The following is a 25220-nucleotide window of genomic DNA, read 5'->3' on the forward strand; positions in this document are numbered from 1 at the left end:
CGGCGACCTTCCTTCTGCACTTAAAAATTTCAAAGGACCCCGAAGAATAAGCATGTGTCAAAAAACATCCTGGAGGGAGGGGGTTAGGCCCGTATTTAAATATTTATATTATTTTTATTATTTATATGTGCAATTTATTTAAGTAAAAATTATTTTATATATATTTTTTCTATTATTTCTAAACATGAATCCATAGTAAATTTATAAAATATTTGAAAAAATTGATCGGACATCAATTTTTTAGCGAACCCCCAAATATTTTTCACGACCACCTTGGGGGTCGCGACCCCCACTTTGAGAATCACTGGTCTGGAGGAATCCCCCGACCACTTTTGGCTGGTGTGTCCGGCGTACGACGAGGCCCGTCGGGAGTTGGGCCAAGCCCTTTCCTTGGACCTGACTCGTCATCTTAGCCAACTCTATTGGCCAAACGCGGGGATAGACCCGCGCCATCACATCGCAGCCCTCGAGCGGTATATTTACAAGACCGGCCGCTTCGCCTAGCCACCAGGCGGCGCATCGGAAGAAAAGCCGATAACGGCCACATCTTCCAGTATAAACCCGTGAACAAGAACAAGAATAAGCATATCGCTCTAATCGCCTCAAATCCGGCTCTGCTTTTGTCGGTGGCCTTTTAAAATTGTTACTCTCGTATGTCAAAATTGTTCGAATTCTGAGACTTCAAAATTAGCACAAGCTGTAATTCTACCGAATTGTCGCTTTCAATGTAAGTTTGTCCCGTATATCGATAAAGCGAGCATTTATTTTGTAAGAGACGAAACATTATCAGGCAGTATTGAGACGGTCCAAGATGGCTTCTGTACGATGCAAGGGATACTTCGAAGAAGTGGAAAGAGCCAAAGCTTTAGTTGACGCAGCTGCTAATGGCGATTATTTCCAGGTATTAAGCTTATTAAATGCTGGCATATCTATAAATTCCGAAGAATACAACAAGAGTCTATTCTATGCATCAAAAAACTACATGACTCCTTTACAAGTAGCTGCCTCCAACGGACACGCGGATTGTGTTAAATTACTAATTGATAGAGGAGGTGAGTTTTTTTTTTTTTTCTTTTAATTCCTTTCTAAACAATATAGCGTAAATAGATTATCATTTTGAATAATACAAACGAAGTTCGTTACTCAGTGTTTGTAATTGTTTTTAAATCTAGAAAAATAAATATCTTTAGTTGAAAATTTAACCCCAAACTCACTAATATCTTGGGGTTGAACTTACTGGATATTTATATATTGAGTTCAGCCTACTGATTTACTTTATGTATAAACAAATCAGTAGTGTGCAGTGACAATTTTCAAATGGGATCAGATGAGAGAGAGCCTATTTTTCATACATTAGAACAATTATTTAAACACCTGGAAAAAAATTCATTTTATTTGAATATTTTTGGCACATTAATTTTACTTTCCTGGCTCTGTTATATATATAACAGGGTGAAAGTATGACCCCCGACACTTTTACCTTTTTGGGTTAAAGTTTACCTAGGGAACCCCAACAGCCACACTTCCAGAATCTCAATAGCATTTATGATTAGAAATGCAAATTTTTAATTTTCGTTTTAATTAACCTATTCTAATAAATTTCCAAAATTATTGGTAAATATTAGGGAATAGAATAGGTTAGGTTAGGTTAGAACATGTTCCCTGATTCCAGCAAACAGAAGAAAAGAATAATTGGGTAATTTATTAGAATAGGTTAGGTTAGAACATGTGTACTCGGGCCCATGAAAATTAAAAATTTGCATTTCTAATCGAAAATGCTATCGAGATTCTGGAAGTGTGGTTGTTGGGGTTCCCTAGGTAAACTTTAACCAGCAGGGAGGTTTGTGTATTAGGGGGATTGATGCTATTAAATTTTGATGATTAAAGGGGTGGTGAAATAAAGGGGGTCGTGTAATATCTCGAGTAAATCAGACTTAATGATGATTTTATTCGTTGTCGGCATTTAGTTTTTTTTTTATAAAGCCCATTTCTACCTTCAAAATAAAGCTTTTTGCCGTTTTATAATAATTAAAAATATTAAAAATTTTAAATAAAACAGAATACAACACAGAAATTGTTGATTGTCTTCGCTCTGCTGTGGTGATTCACCTAGATTGGCTGTATGATTAACAGATTCAAACTGCACTATGTTTTTCTGCGAAAGACTCGCTTATCTTAATAAGTCCTCTTCCACGTTCTATTCATGCTGTCTTTTAAGTAGATTAACACTTTAGATGAAATCTTTTGTATTTTATCATAATAGAAATACAAAAATCACTAATGCAATATTGTTTTCAATAAGCACAAGAAACAAAATATTTTATTACAGAATCACCTGGATGCACACAAAACAATAGTATGATAGGAACACGTGTCTGCTGTTATTAGTCCTACTGATGAGTCGACTAAAGCAATGTTCCGCAACCGGTGTGCCGTCACGAGGTGAAAGGTGTGACATGAACTTTTACATATTCTATTGATATCAAGTTTTATTTATATGTTTTTATCACAGTTGCTGTTTTTCTTATTCTTATATTTCATTCTCTGCTTCAGCACTGATGAAATAAGATGATGATGATAAAATAAACACATAAAGTATAGGACAAAATAATAGGAACACCCCTTTCGAAATGTGTTTTACTTCGACTGTCCAATACGGCCCCACCACGTGTCGCAACAGTCTGCCATCCAGTGGCAGTGAAAGGGAAGGTATCAGTCGAGCATTTGGCGATGTGACAGTTGCATGAGAAAATTCTGTTCCCAGCAAAGCGCCATTATGTCCGACCTGTCTGACGTGCAAAGAGTCATATTGTTAGGAAATTCCTGAATACAGACACACATTGACACACTAATTTTTGTCTTGTTTTGAAGTTACTATGCCTTGACTCTGCTCTGGCATACTACACAGCCATCAGTCAACCAAGTATAACTCACAAAACCCAACATAATACTAATAATAGGTTTATGGCATTACAAAATTCTATTAATATCATACGTTTTTGAGGGGAATAACATTTTGGTGTTCCACGTTGAGCCATGTCGAGTCATAGGTATGTTGCGAGTAGAAAAAGGTTGCGGAACACTGGACTAAAAGATCCATGAGGGGTGTCCGAGTTGGTTCTTGGAAGAGTTAAACTCACACGAAGACAGATGGGAAAAATTCACAAAAAAAAAAATACATATTCAAATACAAATGTGTTAAAAATAATATTTAGACTGTATTTCAAGGAATTCAGGGGACTAGCTTAGTCTTTCTAGTCTATTCTCGGCACACACTAAAATAAATGTTTCAAGCAATGTACTTTTACCATACTACGTTTCTATGAATCAGGCATGATTTGTATATAAAAAATATTGCCATCTTGGTATTTATGTTACCAGAATAACAGCGAGTTTTCTTTGTTAGAATGTATTCAAAGTAAATATCAAAAGTTAACAATCATTGTTTGAAATAGTTAATTTGTTACTGAATTCACTAGGGCATATTTTAAAATATTAGGAGTTTTTCATGCTGTCTTATAACAATATGGTGAATGTAATTTGTAAGGATTTGCCCCCTTTTGAAAGGGGGAAGTTGACCCGACTCGCTTGTCTTGCTGCCGGTCAGGATGATGCAAGAAAGCCTTTACCATATGGGGGTAGTGTTTTAGAGGACACAGAGATTCACACAGAGACCATAATTACCAGTTTAACGCATTTATTTTACAAAACATGCTTACAATCAAAGCCAACATTCGTCCAGGTGAAGGAGGTCAATGTCGATCTGTTGATATAATTTCTGCGGGGGAATGTTCATTTCCTGCCATAGGCTGGTCTGCAGTGTGATCTGCTACAATCATCTTCGGTCCCCTCCGGTGGTGGTTGGGAGATCAGAAGCGGGAGGTCTTGCTGGGCTCGAGGCAGTGGAAATCGTATCCGTAAGGTCCAGGTGATGACTCTTTCCGGGATTGTCCTTGGAATCTCTGGATCTTCTCTTCCTTTTGAGATAATCTACGTTTGGATTTAATCCAAGGTGATCATAACGAAATTCCTGGTCGTCCGATCTCGCACTCTATACCTCAACCTTTTAACCTCCCTGGGTCCTGGGGACTTTGAGCTTTTATGTTAAATTTTTTCCCGAAATTCCGGGGTTCTGGTTGGTCCGAACGAGGGTCTAACTTTTATTCCATTGGTCTCCGGTCTGTTGCCAGGGACGCAATTCGGACCGTGGGGTCGCCGAAGATCCCCGAACTTCCCCATCTGGGCCGCTCCCCGTTTGAGTTGGGTCAAGCCCTTCCCTGGACGACAGTCCTGTAAATTACATCCTGTAAATTACATTTACATGCAATAACATGTACAGGAAATCCTCATTAATTTGAACTCAAATAGTTCAAAATCTTGTGTTTGTAACTATACTATTTGTCCCAATCAGGGATAGATTTATATGTTAAAAAATTTGGTTAGTTTGAAATAAGGCTACTTTGACATTTGAAGTGAAAATTTCATCAAACTATGAAATATGTATGTTAAATTGTTCATTTAAATTGAAGTGCCTCTACAATAAGAGTACAATAGACCAAGAACAACTCTAATCTAGTCAATATGGCTTTGCTTTTATGGTAACACATTTTTGTGTGTCACCTTACCCATGGACTAATCTTTTTCTCTTATCTTATAAAATACAGAAGGTTTTTGGAGTTGCAAGATTGGGCTACAAGCAACAGATTGACATATTTAAAGGGCTCTAGGCTAGTACATTTTGGCAACTTACTAGTTTTTGGGTCACTTCAAAAATAGTATGGGCTACATTTCAAGGAATTCTACTTTACTTTTTATGAAGCCTATTTGGGAACCTTTGATGTTCTCAGCAGACACATGCTTTTTACTTGCAGTTTAATAATTAATAGTAATAATATATATAATTAATAAAAATAGCATTCTGTATACATAGTTGTATTTTGTTTGCTTAATAAATTACATCAGTTATATGGCATTTGGCATATTGTAAGAAATATGTAAATCTCAGATAATTCAAAGTTGTGATTATTTTGTCCCTTGAATTTTGAACTGAGGATCTCCCGTACCTAAATATTTATTATTTCAATCAAACTGCACATAACATCTTCTTTTATAAATATTTTGTGATAAGTAAGGATTATATTTAACTATGTACTATGGATGTATTTCATGTACTGTAGTTGTGTAATATGTAAAATTTCACATTTGAATCAAGCTTATAAAATTAGTCTGAAGTTTATAAAATGCCTAGGATATAAGATAAATACTGTATTTCTAAACATTAAATTGTGTTTAGTGTAAAATAGATGTGCATAACATAGGCCAGTGTCTGCTCTAACATGCAATTTTTTTTTTTTCTGGCTTACAAGAGATAGAGTTCACTTTTTCTACAAAAGCAAAGTTGTGTGTCATTAGACTATGCAAGACTCAATTAGAAATTTTGCTCTTATTTTTCCTACATCTCAGGGAAACTGACATGAACCAAATGAACTATAATTTTTGCCTATAATCAGTCCTACATACAAATTAGATTAATACTGATATTTAGATTAAATGTAAATGATATAGTTAAAAAGTTAGCACAATATAAATGGTGTATGTAAATGTTTTGTCACTTAATCTTATTAAAATATATGCTTTTTTAAATATTATAAATTAATACAAAAGTTTTAAAATAATTTTTTTCATCCATTTTGATCATTTTTATTAGCATATTCTTATAATGAACATATTAAGCTTTCAAAAACTACATTATTTCATACAATAGCAAAATTATTATTAAATTTTACTTTTAGTAATATGTAGTATCAACAAATACAGCAAAATAAAACATCAATTAAATTTGTAGGAAATAAAGTCTAGCAGTATAACCATGGACAAGCTCTACAGATTTAATTATAGATAATTTTGACCTGTCTGAACAAATTTTACATTCCTGATGTAGTGACATTTTGCAAGTTTCTACAAATTTCAGCATTAGGAAATTTATAAAATATTTAATTTATGAAAATTTGTTTATGAAAATTTTCATATTATGATTATTAGAGAAAAATGTCTGTTGTATTTTGAAATATTAATTTATTTTAAAACTATAATAATCTCATATATGCTTCATTATTTAAGTAAACCAGATGTTTTCTCTTGTTATTGTTTGTTGTGCATGCTCAATTGGTTGTTCTTTGGAAACAGGTCTATAGTATGACTATAATTATCATTATTCATTGTTGATCTTAAAAGTAGAAGAAAAATCATTTGTTATATTTATGAAATAGTTAGATTTTAGAAAATAAAACTAGAATGGAAGGTTGATTTAGTAAGAGATGGTCAAGCAGTTAAGATGGTACTACTGCTCTAGGGAACCAGAATCAAATCTGGATTGGTTAAAAACAGGGATTTTTTGGAGGTAGTCCATCTGCATATGCCATGCTCCATCCCTTACTACCTGGCCTCTCCACTGTGGGCTTGGCCAAATCTATAATGGGCTTGCTAGAAAAAGTTCCTCTTAGTACCCAGAAGGAAGAAAGAATTATAACAAAACTTCAGCAAGAGAACAATAGACATTACACAGGTGCATATTCATCAAAAGAAAAGTTTTAAGCTAGCTTGGAACTGTTTCAGAACTCTTTCACTCAGAACCAGATTAAAGATGTTTGACCTGTCCACACTAGAATTCAGAATCTAAACTTGTAACCTGCAATAGCACATTTCAAGTCTGAGACCTTTGATGTACCACTCCTCAAGTGGTTGTATAAGTCTCAGAAGCAGTTTAAAACTAGAAACATACTCACCAAGTTTGGAACTGTTGTTGAGCTGGTTTGAAACAGCTCCAAACTTATTCAGAACTTTGAATACACACCTTAAGAAGAGATCATTAAAAAATTATCATCTTGATCTCTAGATATTACTAAAATGAATATTAGAAACAGATCTCGCTGATAACTTCTAGAAATGTATCAATTTATGGTGGAGTATTGAAAATGTTGTTAAAAATAAATTGCTGGAGTAAAGGTGTTTTGTGTAACTTACTATCACTATCAACCTGGTTATTTTGAATGTGATCATGCATTGATATCAATGATTATCAATTTTAAATTTAAAAACTTAAAAATAATGTCTTTGTTTTCAGGTTGTAAGAAATAAGAAACAATTAAATAGCAAATTCTTAAAAGCAGTTCTTTTGCATAGGAATAAAAATAAAATTTTGCTAATGTTAATGCCACTAATGCGCATCTATCACCACTAATGCTAGGGATGCTAATGTGCTTCCAACAGCTGTTGGAAGTGTATTAGTGTCATTAGCATCCCTAGCATTTAGGCAACGGTTTTTCATTTTACTTTTATAAATTTTTACCTTTTCTGTCTCCAACACAATAGATGGAGAGTGCATTGTTTTAACGACTTTAGCCTCTTCCCATTTTACAATCGCTCCTTCAATTTGCACCATAATCGTTAATATTGTGTTGTTCTGTGTTTGTCAACGTTGTATCTGTTTGCAGAAGTACCGCCAGGTTTCTTCTAGTTACACCCACATAATCTTTTTTGATTCCTAACTGTTGATTTTCAAATGGTATTTTATATATCCCAGCTTTCTCTTCCTTTCTTACACTGTCTTATTGTTGAGTAGAAAGCTATATAGTTACTGGGTGCTCTTTTATAGACCATTCTCAAGTTTTTATAAGAAAACTAGCATTAGATACAACGTTGACAAATGACGCAACACAATATTAATGATTATGGTGCAGACTGAAGGAGCGATTGTAAAATGAGAAGAGGCTAAAGTCATTAAAATGGTGCACTCTCCATGTATTGTGTTGGAGATGGAAAAGGTGAAAATTTATAAAAGTAAAATGAAAATCCGTTGCCTAAATGCTAGGGATGCTAATGTGCTTCCAACAGTGTGGAAATATATAATAGGAAAAAGAATGGGACTTAAAAACCCTTAAATCATGTTACTTTATAGTTAGCTTTGTTTTATTTGTTTATTTATTTTATATACACACTTCTTTCAATTTATTTTAAAGTTAAATTATTATAATTTTTGCTTTTTTGAATTTTAAATATTTAAAATATTCGAAAATAGTACGTTCCATTTTGGAACATTTATAATATTAAACCTGACGATGGTCTATATTAGATAAGGTGAAAACATTTTTAAAAATAAAATAATTTTAAGCTCAGCAAAATTACATGTAGTGAATTGAAGTGAATTATTTGCTGAAAAAGAGCTGGATAGATGTGAAGTTATCAGTTTTAGCATTTTCTCTCCTTCTATAAGACATCTTTTTTGATCATCCACATATTCTAAAATGTCACAAAGTGTAATCATCATGACTTGACAACTACGAAATGTTGGACACAAATGCGGATAAAACATTTTGACTACAGAGAGAAAAGTTATTAAAAAGACAACACACAAGTAACTCTTGTATGTTGTCAGGTATGCTATACCCTTTGTGGCAGCCATTTTGGTCAACTCATACGCCACCTATATTTACTGCCATAAGCAAATCCTGATTACCAGGGATTTGACTAGTTAAAGAAACACTGCTCTACCCAAATTATCTCTGGTACACAAGTGCAAAAAAATTTCTATAGCATTTAGCGCTAGCATAAAAATGTACAGTATACTGATATTGACTCAATAATTTTATTCTGTTAACAAGTTTTGAAGAATTTTGGAGCAAATTTTTTGATTAAAAATCTATTATTACAGGCTATCCTATTTTTAAGTACGTTTTTTGTTTTAATGACTTACATCATTGATTTAATTGAACCATTAAAATAATCTTGAACTTTTAATAAGTATTCAATTATTATGCCTTTGTGTCCTTTATCATAGCTTAAATTTATCTTTGTGTACTAGTACATTTATCAATTAACAGGACTTATTATACTGGAAAATTATGGATGCAGATATTTAGTCTTACAGATCAGAAATAATATTTTTTATTTAATTCACCTGTGAACCAGAAATAATATTTAGTTCACCTGTGAATCAGAAATAATATTTTTATTTAGTTCACCAGGTGAACTAAATAAAAAATATTATTTCTGATCTGTAAGACTAAATATCTGCATCCATAATTTTCCAGTATAATAAGTCCTGTTAATTGATAAATGTACTAGTATACAAAGATAAATTTAAGTTTAATAAGCATTGTTTATAGTCATGATTATAATAAATATTGAGTCAATTAACTAATACATTTTAATTTAAACAAGTAAAACGGCAAAGCCATTTTTGGGACAAGACTATGTCTCGGAGAGTGCATGCGATGCATGCGCAAATCTCACACTTGTGCCTGTTTGTAGAAACAGTATCGACATTTCATATTTTCTTTTGACCCAGTTCTCAGTCTCCTGGCTTCCTACAAGTCTGATTTATTTTATGTGCACATGGTTTGGGCACCAAATATTCTGGGCCAAATTGCAATTTCTGACGTACTCCTTTGTACCTCTAAGGTGTGCAGCCATTGACAGCAGTGTGATTTTAGAAAGTTTTATTTCATATTGCAGCATGTTGCAAAATTTTAATAAGATGTCAATATAAGGCAATTCTCAATATCAATATAACAGGATATTGATATCTCTGCAAAAAACAATTAGTTCATATTTTTGGAAGACACTAGCAGTGAAAGATAATTTAAATGTAACAGATTTGCTTTCTACACACCTTGTAACAATTTTTGCTTTCTCTTGCATTTATGCCATTTTTATATGGACATTGTGGTATTTTTAAAATTAATAATTACATAATTAAAAAAAATTATGATTTGCGTACGATGGTTGCTATTTAATGATCAGCAGTTTAACTGGACCAGAGTAAAGTTTGAAGAAATTTGAAAGTATCTACTTCTAACATCATGTAGCTTCATTACTTTTTATATTATTTATCTTTGATAATTTTGATGTTAAATAAGTGATTTTTGACAAATAAATGTTTTTGTTTTAATGAAAATAGTTATTGTAATAATTCATTTTTTATTACTAAATTAATTTTTTAAATTCTAAATTGTATTTTATTTATTAAGTAATTTTATAACTTATATGTAATTAATTAGCTTTTGAATCATTGGACCGTGCAAGTATATTTGGGGGCTGGGTGGGTACGGCCGTCTCCGAATCCTTGACTGTCTGGCATTAGCAGAGAATTACTTGCTTAGCTGCACTAGATGCTGGATGGATCAAGATGAACTGGGCAACCAATCCTTGAGAAGCTACTTGACAACTGTTACAGCTTAGGAAAAACAAATAAACCCCTAAATGACCAGGAATGAATTCTTGTCCCGTGTCTGGAGCACATTGCCGTACCGACTCTGCCACCTTAACAGCACTGTATGTATAGTTATTTAGTTATATATTTTTATTTTTTAAACTTTTATTTAAATTTTAATTAATTTAAATTTAAAAATCCTTTCATTTTTATAAATAGCTGATCTAAATGCCAAGGATCGATTTGATGCAACTGCAGTTCATTTGGCAGCTGACTGTGGACATCATAATTGTTTGGAATTATTATTAGATGCTGGTGCAGAGTGTTGCACACCAACAAAATATTCAAAGAAAGGATGTTACACAGGTATAAAAAAATTATAACAGAATAAAATTCAACAGTGTTTACTACTAACATTAATTTTAGGATATAAACCAAATTTTAGATAAAAACAATATAACCTTCATTAAAAGTTCTAATAAAATTTATTAAAAATTTTTGAATTAATGTGTAATAAAGTAATAAGTATTATAATAATATATCTGAATTAATAAACTCTGTTTAAATGTTCAGAACTGTTTTAATATAGAGTATGCACTTAATTTTACATCTCACTCTGCAAATTTACAGTATTGTAAATCTTTGTAGTATTTTATGATATTAGTAATAACTAAATTATATCTGCGATAAACTATTCACCATCCATATTTTACAAATTGATTCTTCATTTCAATTAGAAGCATTAAAAGTAACACACTGATTTTAAAGATGTCAGATTTATATTTAGGAAAGCTACAAATAAGAATTTGGTCAAATACTAAATATTCAAAATGAAAATTGAAAATTGTCTTATAACCAATACAGGTTTTTTTAGTTTTGAATAATTTTTCTTACATCAATGATTTTTTCATACTGTTCAATAAAAAACATTTTAAAAAACTGTTACTTAAATACTCATCATACTGTGGGTTGATGTTACTTAAAACAGGGAAAAACTTTTTATTCGGTAATCTGTCTGTTCTAACAAATTATATATCATTTTTTTTTTCTAAATATATAGATATTTAGAAAAAATTTAAAAACTAATTTTTTGTGTTTGTTGCATTTGCTTATTTTAAAAGCTGATACTCAGATTCATTCCATATTTTAATATTTAAAACTAAAAAATATATTTAACTTGTCTTTTTAGGAGTTAATTAATAATTATCAATAAATGTTTTTAAAGCTTCTTTGCTTCATCATCAGACCTTTGCTTTAAAGTTATTTGTTCTATTTTTAGTGTGTGGCTACTCAAAATGCAATGCAGTTCAGAACAGTTTTTTTTTCATTTAAATTATATGGTGCAGATTTAAAAATTTTTTCTAAAATAGATGTAAAGTTTTTGTTACGAACAAGTTAAGAATACATGTTAGCTGAACACTTTTTATAAAAATAGATGCATCAATTTTTGATTTGATTTTAACACAAACTTAATCTTGTTTGGATCTTTCTAAAACCAAACCCAGTTTGATGGTAAAATTGTAGTGGTCATATTTGTTTGTTTCCTTAAAATATTGATAAAACTGTTTAATATTACTCATTGCATATATTTAAAAGTGTATTATTTAATTAAAAGTTTTAGGTTTTTCATATTTTATAAGCTGTAATAAAAATTATAAAAACAAATAAACTGAATGAAATTAAAACTAAAACCTTATAATTCAGCAGTATATTTATACTAAAGAAATGTTTTCAATCATCTTCATTCATCATGTAACAAAGATATACCAGTATATAGTTTTGGTATATTTGCACATACAAATTAGCTTTATATTATTTAATTAATAAGCCATCTTTGGAAGTATTTTAAATGAAAACTTGTATTCAAAATTTTTTAGTCCTTCTAGAAAAAGCAAATGAATAGATGATAAAGTACACTAGTGGTTTTCTTATATGAAGAATTTGAAGTAAATTTGTAATTGTGTTACAAATAATTTGCAACATGATCACTTTATCTTCAGCCAGCAAGTAAAATATTTTCAAGTAGTGTTAAGTTTGAAAATTATAATTTGAAATTAGAATATATCCATAAAAAAATAATTTTTTATATATTCTGAATTTATGTAAGAGTGATTAGTAAAAATTAAATCTTTAAATTAGCTTTAGGATGTTAATGTTTTAATATCAGATTCTAATTGCTTTCAAAGTTGTGATCAGAAATTTGGAAATGAATAGAAATTGGTTAGAAGAATTTTAAAAATAGGTAATTGCTATGAAATATTTTATACTTTTAAGATGGTACTACTGTAATCAAAAAGTATCAGTAGTTGTTCAATAATACACCAGAGTTTAATTTATTCATCAAAATTTATTTCATCTTTTTCAAAATAACCCCCTTTCCACTGCAATTCACTTATGCCAACCTTTTTCCCAATCCTTGAAACATGCTTTAAAGACCCTTTCATGAAACCACTTTAAGACTCTTGGTGAATTTTGTTTTATGGCATCATTCAACTTAAAACGGTGACCACAAAGTGGAAATTTTAGTTGAGAAAACAAGAAAATGTTGTACATTGCCATATTAGGTGAATACAGAGCTTGCAGAACTGTATTTGTTGAATTTTTGACCAAAAATTGTGCATTGTGATCAGGTGCATTATTATGGTGCAAAGTCCATGAATTTTCTTGCCACAAATCAGGTTATTTTCTACAAATTGTTTTATGCAAATGATGCAAAATGCTTAAATAATAATTTTTATTTACAGTTTGGCAGTTGGAAGGAATTTGTGATTCACAACACATTGATAATCAAAGAAAACAGTCAACACAACCTTGATTTTTGACTGACTTTGACATGGTCTTTTCAGTTGAGGGCATGAACATCTATGGATACCACCAGAGGGTCTTGCATAGTGGTGACATCAGCAACATCAAAGAAATCCTGCTTTTTCCTCTGGCGACTCATGAGATCAGACGGCTATCCATTGTCATCCAACCGCTTTGACCAGACAAAGACTATCAATGCCCGACAACCATAGCCTGCATTGGTGACCCGAACATTTGAAGCCTTCGAACATTTAATTCCTATTGAATTTGGAAATTTTGCCCGAGATATTAGCATCGTTTGACCAGGTACATGACAAAAATGAGCAAACTCGTTGTCAACCACGTAGCAGTTAAGCCTCCGCCATTTTGGACCGAAAACCCGACTCTATGGTTTGCCCAGCTAGAGAGTTAATTTATCCTCACTAATGTATCTCATGACAAAACTAAATATAGCTGCGTGGTTGTGAGTTTATTAGAGTGCATGGCTACCGAAGTCCAGGACATATTAGCCACACCTCCAAACATCGACAGGTACAAAGTGATAAAATGGGCATTGATCGACCGCATGCCCCAGTCCGAAGCTCAACATCTCGAAAAGCTTCTATGTACCAAAGAGCTCTGCAACCACATGCCATCGCAGTTTCTCCAATGCTTGAGAACACTCGTAGGTCATACAATTACGGAGGACTTAAAAGTATTTGGTTATCCTGTCTTTCCACAGATATGCAGAAGATACTAACTGTATCCAAGGGCAAGCTTGAATCCCTACCAAGCTCCAAGCTCGAATCCCTAAGATCGCTGATCATCTTATCAAACTACAGTTGACTCCGCATAAGTCGACACCCGGATAACTTGTCACCGTAGGTTAATTATTTAATTTTCTGTGGTTCCGGCCGACTTACATAGGCAATAATGTTATTAACGTTAAAAAACTCTGTTTACTTGACATCGTTTAATTCATCACTACTGGATAAATCGACGTACTTTTTCTGTTTCACACTTTTTTGATGTCTGATAAATTGACTTCCCTTCTGAAAAAATGAGTTCACACCGTACAATAAGCTGTGTGGTGTGAACTCATTTTTCAGGGGGGAGTCGACTTATCAGAATTCTAAAAAGTAGTGTTTATGAAACCGTGCCGGTGCTTATTCTGCAACTTGAACACAAACTATATGGTGTATTTTCTCGGACACATGGCAAATTTCATCACTAAGTTTTCCTCAGTTGATACGTGTATTAAGTTTTGTACACGTTTCGGGCTGTTGACGCCCCTCTTCAGCCAACTTTAAATCACAGATTTTTGCAAACATAAAATTGTTTTAAAACCTCTCTGTACATTAATTAATTTTTTATCATCTAGTCGATCTTTTTTCATCGAGGCCAGAGATTCTGTTGTACAAACGAATTCTTATTGGTTTTGTTGCGTATGACTCTATTCATTTACATAGTGATGTGGTAGATGGGCCACCTCGTGGCAATCTTCTGTTTATAGGCATTAATTTTTATTTTATTATTTTACATATAAACTAAAAAGTAAATTATTTTTTATGTAAAATAATAAAATAAAAATTAATGCCTATAAACAGAAGATTGCCACGAGGTGGCCCATCTACCACATCACTATGTAAATGAATAGAGTCATACGCAACAAAACCAATAAGAATTCGTTTGTACAACAGAATCTCTGGCCTCGATGAAAAAAGATCGACTAGATGATAAAAAATTAATTAATGTACAGAGAGGTTTTAAAACAATTTTATGTTTGCAAAAATCTGTGATTTAAAGTTGGCTGAAGAGGGGCGTCAACAGCCCGAAACGTGTACAAAACTTAATACACGTATCAACTGAGGAAAACTTAGTGATGAAATTTGCCATGTGTCCGAGAAAATACACCATATAGTTTGTGTTCAAGTTGCATTCTAAAAAGTGTGAAACAGAAAAAGTATGTTGATTTATCCAGTGGTGATGAGTTAAATGATGTCGAGTAAACCGAGTTTTTTAAGGTTAATAACATTAATGCCTATGTAAGTCGGCCGGGACCACAAAAAATTTACTACATAATGGATGAGTTATCCAGGTGTCAACTTATGCGAAGTCGTCTGTATATCCTTTGACACTGAACATCTCTACCATGTCAACGACCCCTGCCACAAACAATCCCAAGATCGCTGTGCTCGAAGTGCAAATCACAGAGCTCTCAGCACAAATTTCTGAGATGTTATGACAATATGGCCATTCCCCAACTTGATGCCATCACTCGAGCCATGGAAGACTTGGTTGACACTTTACCTACTACCTCTCCTAACAATATCTACTGGTACCATTAGAAATTTGGCACAAATGCCCGATGATGCCGACCACCTTGTTCAATGGGAAATAAAAACAACAGTCAGTAGAGATGGCGACTGTTCCGAAAACCAAAGCCATCTCCTATTTATCACTGACTGTACATCCAAAGTGGCATTCCTGATCGACACTGGCGCCGACATCTTTGTTTACCCAGCTTCGCATCTTCCAAGGAACTGTGTAGAAGATTATCAACTCTTTGTAGCAACAGATGATCGGCAGACATTGGCAGCCATTAACATTTTTTGGTCAGAAACTCTCAGAATCACAAAAAAAAAGTGGTCTGCATATGACCACGAGTTGTATGCCACTTAAACTGCTATCAGGAAGTTCAAATACATGCTGGAAGGAAGGCAATTTACTAACTTTCACCCTGAAGCAAAAACCCAAAAGAGAATCACCCCAACAGTTTCATCACTTAGATTTTATAGCACAGTTCACCATGACATCCATCATGTCAAGGGAGCCAGCAACATCCTTGCATATGCCTTGTCTCGTATAGAGTTTATCATGCAGGTGATTGACTTCCCAGCACTCTTCTCTGCCCAGGAATCTGACAATGAACTTGAGGCAACTTTTTTGTTCAAACACAGGCCTACAGCTAAAATGGATTACCATCCTGAATACTACCGGGACATTCCAATTTTCAACACGAGTGTTGAGTGTTGAAACCAACAATTTGACGTCATCAACAGCATTCCAACTTGAGTACGAAGTGCTTAGTTCCCATAATTCCATTCTTAGCAAGATGGATTCCATTCAAATGTCGTACCAATTACCCACAATTCATTGGAAAGTAGCAGTCAACATATCTGTTGTGTGCTGAGTGTGTTGAGTCAGTGCTGACAACAGTGCCACTTCAACGTTGAAAAAAGGAACGAATTTTAACGAATGTTGAGATCAGCGGCGAGTCAGCGTTGAAAATTGGAATGTCCCGTACGGCACAGCTATGGATGAATACTGCGATACAGCCACACTCAACGCCTGTCCTTTCGTCACCAAACACTTCTGACATCAGGCGATTGCCTCACTACACGGTTTGTCACACTTGGAGGTAAGAACCACATGTTGTCTCGCTAAGAAGTCCTTTGTGTGGCCTGACATCAAGTGTGACTGCAAGAAGTTTGTATGAAACTGTATCATGTGCCAGAAAAACAAAATCACTCAGCACACCATATCACCAGCTGGATCATTCACTTCATCAAATCAGCGATTTGATCATGTCTACCTAGACATGGACCATTGGACTGCTTCTGCCATCCAATGGTTTTACATATTGCCTCATGGCAATCAACCATTTTTCCCATCGGACGGAAGCATTCTCCATGTCAGAAATTACAGCTGCCGCTGTAGTGAAAACATTTTTCAAAGATTGGATCACTCATTTTGTCATTCCACAATAATTGACAACTGACCAGGGGCAACAATTCGAGTTTTACCTGTTTAAAGCATTGACATTGCTGACAGGGACATCGAGGATCCACACCACTGCCTTTCATCCAGCTGCCAACAGAATAATCGAGAGCAATTCCACTGGCAACTCAAGGCAGCAATCAAGTGTCACTCTTCCGATCACTGGACACATGACCTGCCCATCGTACCCTTGGAATCCGGCCTACAAAGACAACATTGACACCACTGCAGCTGAACTAGTTTCTGGACAAACACTGTACTTGCCTGGAGAATTTTCCTACACAGTCTTGCTTCACCTTTTGAATGCCATTCACTTGATTGTTGAGGTCTTTTTGTGTCAGAAGTGTAGATCCATGTTTCATCACCTGTAATAATGTGTTTTAAGAACAATTTGCTTTGAGAAAGCATTTCCTAAGCCACTCATTGTTTTTGGAAAAAATTCAATGTTTTCAGGACAACTCTGTAACACATCACAAGCCTAATAATCTTTTAAAATTGCTTGACAAGATACAAATGATACCTAAACATGTTCAATAATGTCCTAATTGTTAAATGATGATCATTGAACACCAAATCTCTGACTTGAACAACATGTTCATCAGTTGAAGTGGGAGGTCTCCCAGAACATGGTTCATTTGCAATGCATTTTCAGCCTTCCTTGAACATCTTGTACCACTCACTCTTGTTTTTGATAGACAATCATAACTAAATGGTTTTTGCAACAATTCCAATATTTTGTAGCAGTAATTCCATTTTAAAACAAAATTTAATGCACTGTCTTTGCTCAATTACACTTGATATTTGAAAATTTACCAGTGCAAAAATTCTTTACACACAAAAAGCAAGCGAATTACTTTTCATGAACACTTTTATTTGAGCTGTTATATGATAAACAAAAGTACATAATAAAGTTATTTAAGTCCAATTTTTATAAATTGATTATAAAGTAAAACTTATTTTAAATCTTTTTTTCCCAAAGGTAAATAGAAAAAATTGACATAAATACAAAACTTATTTAAAAAATGTTTTTAGATGTTTGAAATTTAGATACCAAAGGTAAAACTAAATGCCAGTTTGTTTTTAGTCTACATTATGCCCAATTGTTTAAATTCTAAATTTAGTTGTTTCATTGGAAGCAACTAAACCACAAGTAACATGTAGCTAATCCAAACCAGTTTTTACTGTTCGTAAAATATATCTGAGAACATTCAAGACAGCTGTTCTAAGTAAGGTTGGAAAGAATGGTCTTTTTCTTGTACCATGATAACACAAGATTGCACTGCAATAAGGAAAAACTGAAGATACTTAGGTTCTAAGGTTTTTTCTATTTCTTTATAATATTTTCCTCAAAAAAAGGGAATGTTATGTTTTATAAAAGTTGTTAATATAACTTACTGTTTTTAAATGTACTGTAAATTATAAACATACAAAATAAATTATTATTATTAAAGTAAAAATTGCTTTTATGGCACTTGAGAATTCACAAAAGCAACAAAATTAGTTAAATACTTCAGTATTTAAAAAAAAAAAAACAGATTCACTGTCATACTCTTGAAATAAGTCATAACTTACATACTCCTCCACTCATTTATTTTTGTCATTTTAAAATTTTTAATCTGGAGTAACTAAGTTCTGTAACATGTGGTTGACAGAGTTGTAACCACAGAAATTTATTTTGTTTTCTAGAATTCTCCTCTAGACTTATTCACGTCTATCCAGAATTGTTCTTTTTCATTTCTAACAATGCAAGATTCAGCTTTATTTTACTAATAATACTTAATATTTAATTGAATTTGAATATTATAAATGTATAATTTATTTTTAAACTAATCCACATTCTTTAAACTTTCATAAAGAGCTTATTAAAAATAATAATAATAATACTGTACATAATAGAAATAGCTTGCCATTGACTAATCTTTTACACGTATTTTCTGTAATTTTCCCTAAATCTTAAAGATGATTTCTTCTTAAAACTCTATTAAAATACTGTGAATTTTTGGGATCCCAGAGTACCCAATGAGCTGTAATAAATATCTTTAATGATATGTACATAACATTTATAAATTTCAATAAAATCAATGAAATAATTTATATTCTCACATCTATGAAAGCCTATCAAACAGCTGTCAGTTTCATAATCCTAACTAGCAAAGACATCACTGAAACCTGATAAAGATCGTAGCACAAATGCGTGCCCTTTTTTTGTGGCTTATGATGCGTGCTCTTTACTCACAAACTTTCAAATGTGCATGAGCATCATCAATTGCCATCTAAAAATTCAAACTTTTCTTGGATTTGAGAGGCAACAAATAGACCACCTACTTTCCGTCGAAGGCTATGACAGATTGACAGTGAGTTGGTAAGAGAAAAATTGATGGCCATCAAACAGTCAATGATCAAATGAATTTGCTTCAATATTGCCTAATTTGTAGTGGCCTTATGCATGTAGTCATAATTTTTTTTTTTTTTTTGCATCATTATATAAATTTTTAAAATTTATGAAATAAGTAAATTCATAATTTTATTCATAAAATTATAAAAATTCATAATTTTTTAGAAATGTCGCACTTCAGTTATTCTAAATTTTTCATTTCTGACTTCTATAAAATTTATAACGACTCCACAAATTTTACAAAAAAAAACTTATTTGATTTATAATTATCAAGAACAATGAACACTATGGAGTAGCATTATACACAGAAAATAACCATCTAGTGTTGTTTACTAAGAGGAAAGAAAATATTTAAGACTCAAAAATTTCTATTTTTGAACATTTTCAGTAAGTTCAATTTATTGTTCAAATTAAAAATACTTTTTATTGTTATTCAGCTTCTCCATATCCAGGTGGAACAACTCCATTACATCTAGCAGCTGCTCACAATCATGTAGAATGTGTCAAAGAATTAATTCAGTATGGTGCAGATTATAATGCAGTAGATGAGAGGGGAAGAACAAGTTTATATATAGCTGCTGAAGCTGGTCATGCTGATTGTGTTTTAACTCTTCTTAGAAATGCCATTGGAAAAGATATTTTATCATTGCCAGGATTAGAAACAGGTACTATTGAAAGAATGTTGAATAAAAATTATTAATGCTTTTTTGATAAATGAATAAGAGTGTGTTTGTTTTTTTATGATGTATTAAAGAGAAACTGCAATCCAGAATATATATATATTAATATATGCACACTTTTTTAAGTGCCATGATGATTTATATTCTATACATTACTTTTATGACAGTGAAATTTGTTACTTTAATAATTTTTAAATTATTGTTTAATTAGAAATAACATTTATAGTAATGCTTGCCTGATGAATCACAATATTATTATTTTTAAAAATATCAATTTTATTATATTCTTATAAAAATTTGTTCATTACAAAATTTTTATGCCATTATAAATTTATTGGTGTAAAATTATAAAATATCTGTAGCTGTACTGTTTTCTTTTTGAAATATTGTGAAATAAACCCAATTATTGCATAATGCTTTATTTTATATTCTGCCTTCAGCTTTGTTGGGATCTGTACTTGAAATGTTTCAGTAAATCTTCTGCATTATTTAATTTAACCAAAGCTTGTTTATTTTATATTCACACATAAGGATGGAGATAATGCTAAATGATAGGGCAGATAATATGGGAAAATTATTTCTAATGATAAAAAATTATCAAAAATAAAAGTGAAATGAATAATGCAGAAACACTGTATAATATGAAATATCTTTATTACTAGTCACTGAAGAAATATATTATAGCTATAATAGAAAAACACATTGTAAAGCTAAATAAAAAAGAAGTAATAAAATTAGAATTTTATCTTGTTTAATGAATTGTTTTAATGCCTTTTTGAGATGAATCAGATATGGCATATGCGATTGTATGATAAGAGCTGTCAACTAGCTGTAAGAAAATTACTTAACAATTGCAGGAATAGTTCATTAGTATGATAAGTCTGCTGCAGAAATAGAAAAATTATTTAAAAAGATTAGCATTTTTATTTAAACCATTACTGCATGTGATCTGAAAACTTGGATTGTGCTTTAGAGTCCACATTTAGGAAAAAATATTTTTTTCATTAATATGAAAAAATATATATATTTATTCCATAAGCTAGAGATCACTTATTTATGAAAAAATATAGTTAATCATTTTAAAAGGTTAGCAACAATGTCTAACTTTTTTAAGTCAACATGGCATCAGGCAGACAACATACTTTATGCATTGCAAGAGTTAATTTTATTTTTTACATTTCCATTACTTTTTTTTTTATCATTCTTTTCTTGCATAGTAATTCCTAAGACATTAGTCATTGTTGTGATATACAGTAAGACCCCACTTAACACTGATTTGATATAACGCGGTCTACTCGAAGCCTAAAAAAAAGCTCAGAATTTATGATGATTCAAATTATCACGGCATTTCATTGATTCATATATAATACGATTATTTACAAACATGAACCAATCAGCAAAAGGTGACAATTCATTGTAGTGCTGTACTTTTCCTAAATCTGTTTGTTTGGTGCAATTTTGGAAAAAATATAACATCATGAATGCCATAGGAAATATCAACTTCATTTGGCAAGAATTAATTGATAAATGCATGAACGGGGTGTGAAAGAAGTTATGGCTGAAGGTATCCAAGAATTCTCAATGAACAGAGCCTATCGCTGTATCATTAGGTTGACCAAACTCAACCTAATCTATACAGCAGCAGATGTAGACAAGCAGGATATTGAGGAGTTACTGCAGGTTTCTGGTGAGAGCCTTACCAACGATGACCTTCAAGAACTGGCAGAACAAGGAATTCATACAGAACTGGAAAATAGTGATTCTGAAAACAAAGAACCCAAAGAATTTCTCTACAGATTTCCTTAGTAAAAGTTTGGTAATGATAACCAAAATCATTGATCAAATTTGTAGTGAATAATCCAGATTTTGAAAGTGCAAAAGCAAAACAATGCATTTTGGATGCAATCTTCTGCTACTGACATTTGCTTAAGGAAAGAAAAAAAGCAACAAATGAAACTACACGACTTTATCACAAAAAAACAAGAATTTCAGAAAAGCCATGACCTTCATCACAAAAAATGAACTTTACATTTCTGTTTGCACATGTTTGTGTTATTTAACATATATTATGATGCAAATTAATATAAAAATAACTTAAAATTAAAGTAAAATCTGTTTATTTTTGGTCGAGTGTTTCCCTTTCCCTATTTACTCTGTTAAAATGACCTCATTTAACACTGTTTTGTTTAGCACTTTGTCATCTAGGAATGCATCCTTCACGTTAAGCAGGTCTTACTGTACATATTTCAAGAAAACTTGCTTTTTTTTATATTGTTGAATTTTTTTTTCCTGTTTTTAAATCTGAAAAAAAATATATATATATATTTCCTTTATGATTTATTTCCTTATAATAATTCCAATTAATTATTATATATAATGATTATTGAAAATTCTAGAATAAATCATAAAGGAAATAAAATAGGAATTAAATAACAGTGATACTACACCGGAGTAAAGTAAACAAACATACCACTGAGCCTGTTACCAGTGTGTGTCTTCTAATAAATAGACTGTTACAAACGTTTTCGAACTCTCAGGTTCTTCTTCAGGTAACTAATAACTCCTCAACAAATGCAATTCAATAATAATAAATAGGAATTTGTTCCAAATGACCAAAAAGTTAAATAAAGTGAGAGTTTTACAGCTGCTTTCATTTAGTTCATTTAATAAAAGAATGAGAGGAGTGAACTTTATTCATAAAATGATCACAAGTACAGAACCCAAATTGGCCATTATCACTTCTATTGCAGTAATAATGGCCAATTTTTGCCTATTAATGTTTTTATTATTTGGCATAAACTCTTGCCAAATGGTAAAAAAAAAAAAAAAAATTAGTCTTCTGAAATTTTGAAGAAACTTGTGCATTGTATGGTCATCTGTTAAAATAAATATTATAAAATTTAAGACTATTTATCTAACTTAACTATCTTTACTGATAATTTATTTGTATAAAAACAAATGTATTGTTAATAAGTCACCGATCTGGATTTAAAACACATCTGTTATGTTATAAAGTAATATTAAAACATGTAAAAGATTGTTTAAATATATTAAAATTATAAACTTTATTTATAGGAAACACTCCATTACATTTCTGTGTAAAACATGGCATGGTTGAGTGTGTGTCAGAATTATTGGATCATGGAGCTGATGTTAATCACCGTAATTATGCAAGATTTTCACCACTTCATTTTGCAGTATCAAAAAGTCCTGATACTGAACATGTTGCCAAAGAGATACTTCATCTTCTAGTTTTAAAGGGTCATGATGTAGATATAAATCAACCAGATCCTTCAGGTAAAAACAATTATTTTTAAAAAATTCAAAATAGTATATTTTGATTTATCTCAATAAATTTAGTCTTTGTATGCAGTCAAATCTGATTAATTTACACTTTATTCATTTTAATTATTGGTTATTTGAACCCAGCATTATTTTCAGTTTGATAATTTTTGTTTCAAATGTTCAATTTCGGATGTTTTTGGATTACCGCTCATGTTATGTATACATAACAAGGAAAAGGTATTGGAATGTGTAAAATTTGATCCTCGGAGATTTGCAAAAATCTCCACATTTTGAGACCCCTAAACCCAAAAAAGTAAAAAATGGCAATTTAAATGTTGCTGGATTTTTTCATATGTAATGAAAATTATTAAGAAATTTAAAATTATAAAAAGTAAATAAAGAATGAGAAATGGATTATCAGTTGCAGAAAAATAACAACAAATAACTTTCCAATAAATACAGTAATTTCTAATAGATCGGAAATGTGAAATCCATTTTATGGTACTTTTATAAAAAAATTAAATACGATTTTATGAAACGTCCAAAATTTGTTACAATAAAACTTTCATAATTGCACTATTAGTGATATTTGAATAACCATGTTAATCTGTTTTAGCTTAAATTGCATGTTTATTCTGTTAATTTCTCATCATAACAATTTTCTTGTAATTTTTGCTAAATTATCTATTTCAGGTTTGTCACCTTTGCATTATGTCTGTTTCTGTGATGGTGGACGTCAGAAAAGACGACCAGAACTGGCTGTGTTTTTGATTGCGTATGGAGCCGAAGTAACCATCACTAATCAAAAGGGATACAGTTTGATAAGAGTTGAATTTGAAAAATTTGGAGATTGCACTATCATCCTGAAAGCAATTAATAGAAGTATGCTTCATTTACCCAGTTTGTCTTCTTTAAATATTTCACCACCTCCAGAACCTGAATCTCCACCCTGTCCTCAGACTATTGCTCGAATTTCCAATGTTCAATATGAAAATTCTTGGTGGGCCCCTCCCAATCGAGCAGAGATTCCATTGTCGATTCTGGGGTCTTCTCTACAAGATTTTCTTGACCACCAAAAGAGGAATCACGAATGGGAAAAATATCTATGGTATACATCTATTGTATCGTCACCACGCTCCCTCCAGCATTATTGTCGATATGCTATCCGAAGTACCTTAGGTTCAAAGCGTCTCAGATTCACAAAAAATCTTCCAATTCCAAAATTACTTCAGCAGTACATACTATTAGAATTTGATAGATAATAAAATTTTTGTGCATTTAAATCTGTGTTCATGCATAAGCATGTGGAATACTTGCCAACGATTCTAGCCAATACAAGAGCATGAAAATAGTTTTTAATTATTCTTACAATGAGTTTTTTCTGAAAGAGCAAAATGTTTGAAAATTTTTATTCCTAAAATTTATCTAAATGTAATCTCCATCTTTGGAGTTAAAAATGCCATATCAGATTATGTACCATGGACAGTACTGTACATCTTGTTAAATATATGAAATGTTATAGTGTCTATATAAAATTCTTATCTTTCAACAGAAAGTATTATATATTCAAGAATACAAATTTTTAACTTTGTTTTACTCAATTTATAGAAAACAATTTTTTAAAAAAAGTTAAAAGAAATTGAATATTTATTTATAAATTATTTTTAGAAAGTGAAAAATGAAATGAACATTTCAAATCTATTTTTAATTATATAGTGGTGAAGTTGTAATTTATGAGAAAAAAAGCCCAACAGGCTTTTATGTATCTTTTTTAAAAATGTTATATAAGAAAAATTTAAATTTATAAAAAAAAAGAAAACTTCAGCTTTATAATTATATTGTTATGTAAATAAAAATAATTTGTAAAATAAACTGCAACTAATTTTTTTAGTTTTTGTTTTTATGTAAAATTTGTATTTAGAACTGGAGATTAATTTGATCATTAGGAAGTTAGATTGGAATGAATAGTTAGATTAAAACTGGTTTATGTAAACTTGCTTCTATATCGGAAACATTTGCCAAATACTGAGATCTGTAATTATGAATATTTCGTTTTCAAATAAATGCAAATTATTAATCACCAGAA

At 31.6% G+C, this 25220-nt stretch overlaps 1 protein-coding gene across 1 annotated transcript; it reads left to right on the forward strand.

Annotated features, from left to right (window-relative positions):
* Window positions 1-597: 597 nt before the first annotated feature.
* On the forward strand, window positions 598-25220 carry LOC136980736 (serine/threonine-protein phosphatase 6 regulatory ankyrin repeat subunit B-like). The gene is made up of 5 exons (XM_067276934.1): window positions 598-1052; window positions 10430-10576; window positions 19607-19834; window positions 22925-23146; window positions 23828-25220. The coding sequence occupies exons 1-5, from the start codon at window positions 812-814 to the stop codon at window positions 24394-24396; spliced, it is 1407 nt and encodes a 468-aa protein (XP_067133035.1). The 5' UTR covers window positions 598-811; the 3' UTR covers window positions 24397-25220.

This window comes from Centruroides vittatus, unplaced genomic scaffold (assembly GCF_030686945.1).
Source record: "Centruroides vittatus isolate TY-2023 unplaced genomic scaffold, ASM3068694v2 contig_717, whole genome shotgun sequence".
Classification (NCBI taxonomy): domain Eukaryota; kingdom Metazoa; phylum Arthropoda; class Arachnida; order Scorpiones; family Buthidae; genus Centruroides; species Centruroides vittatus.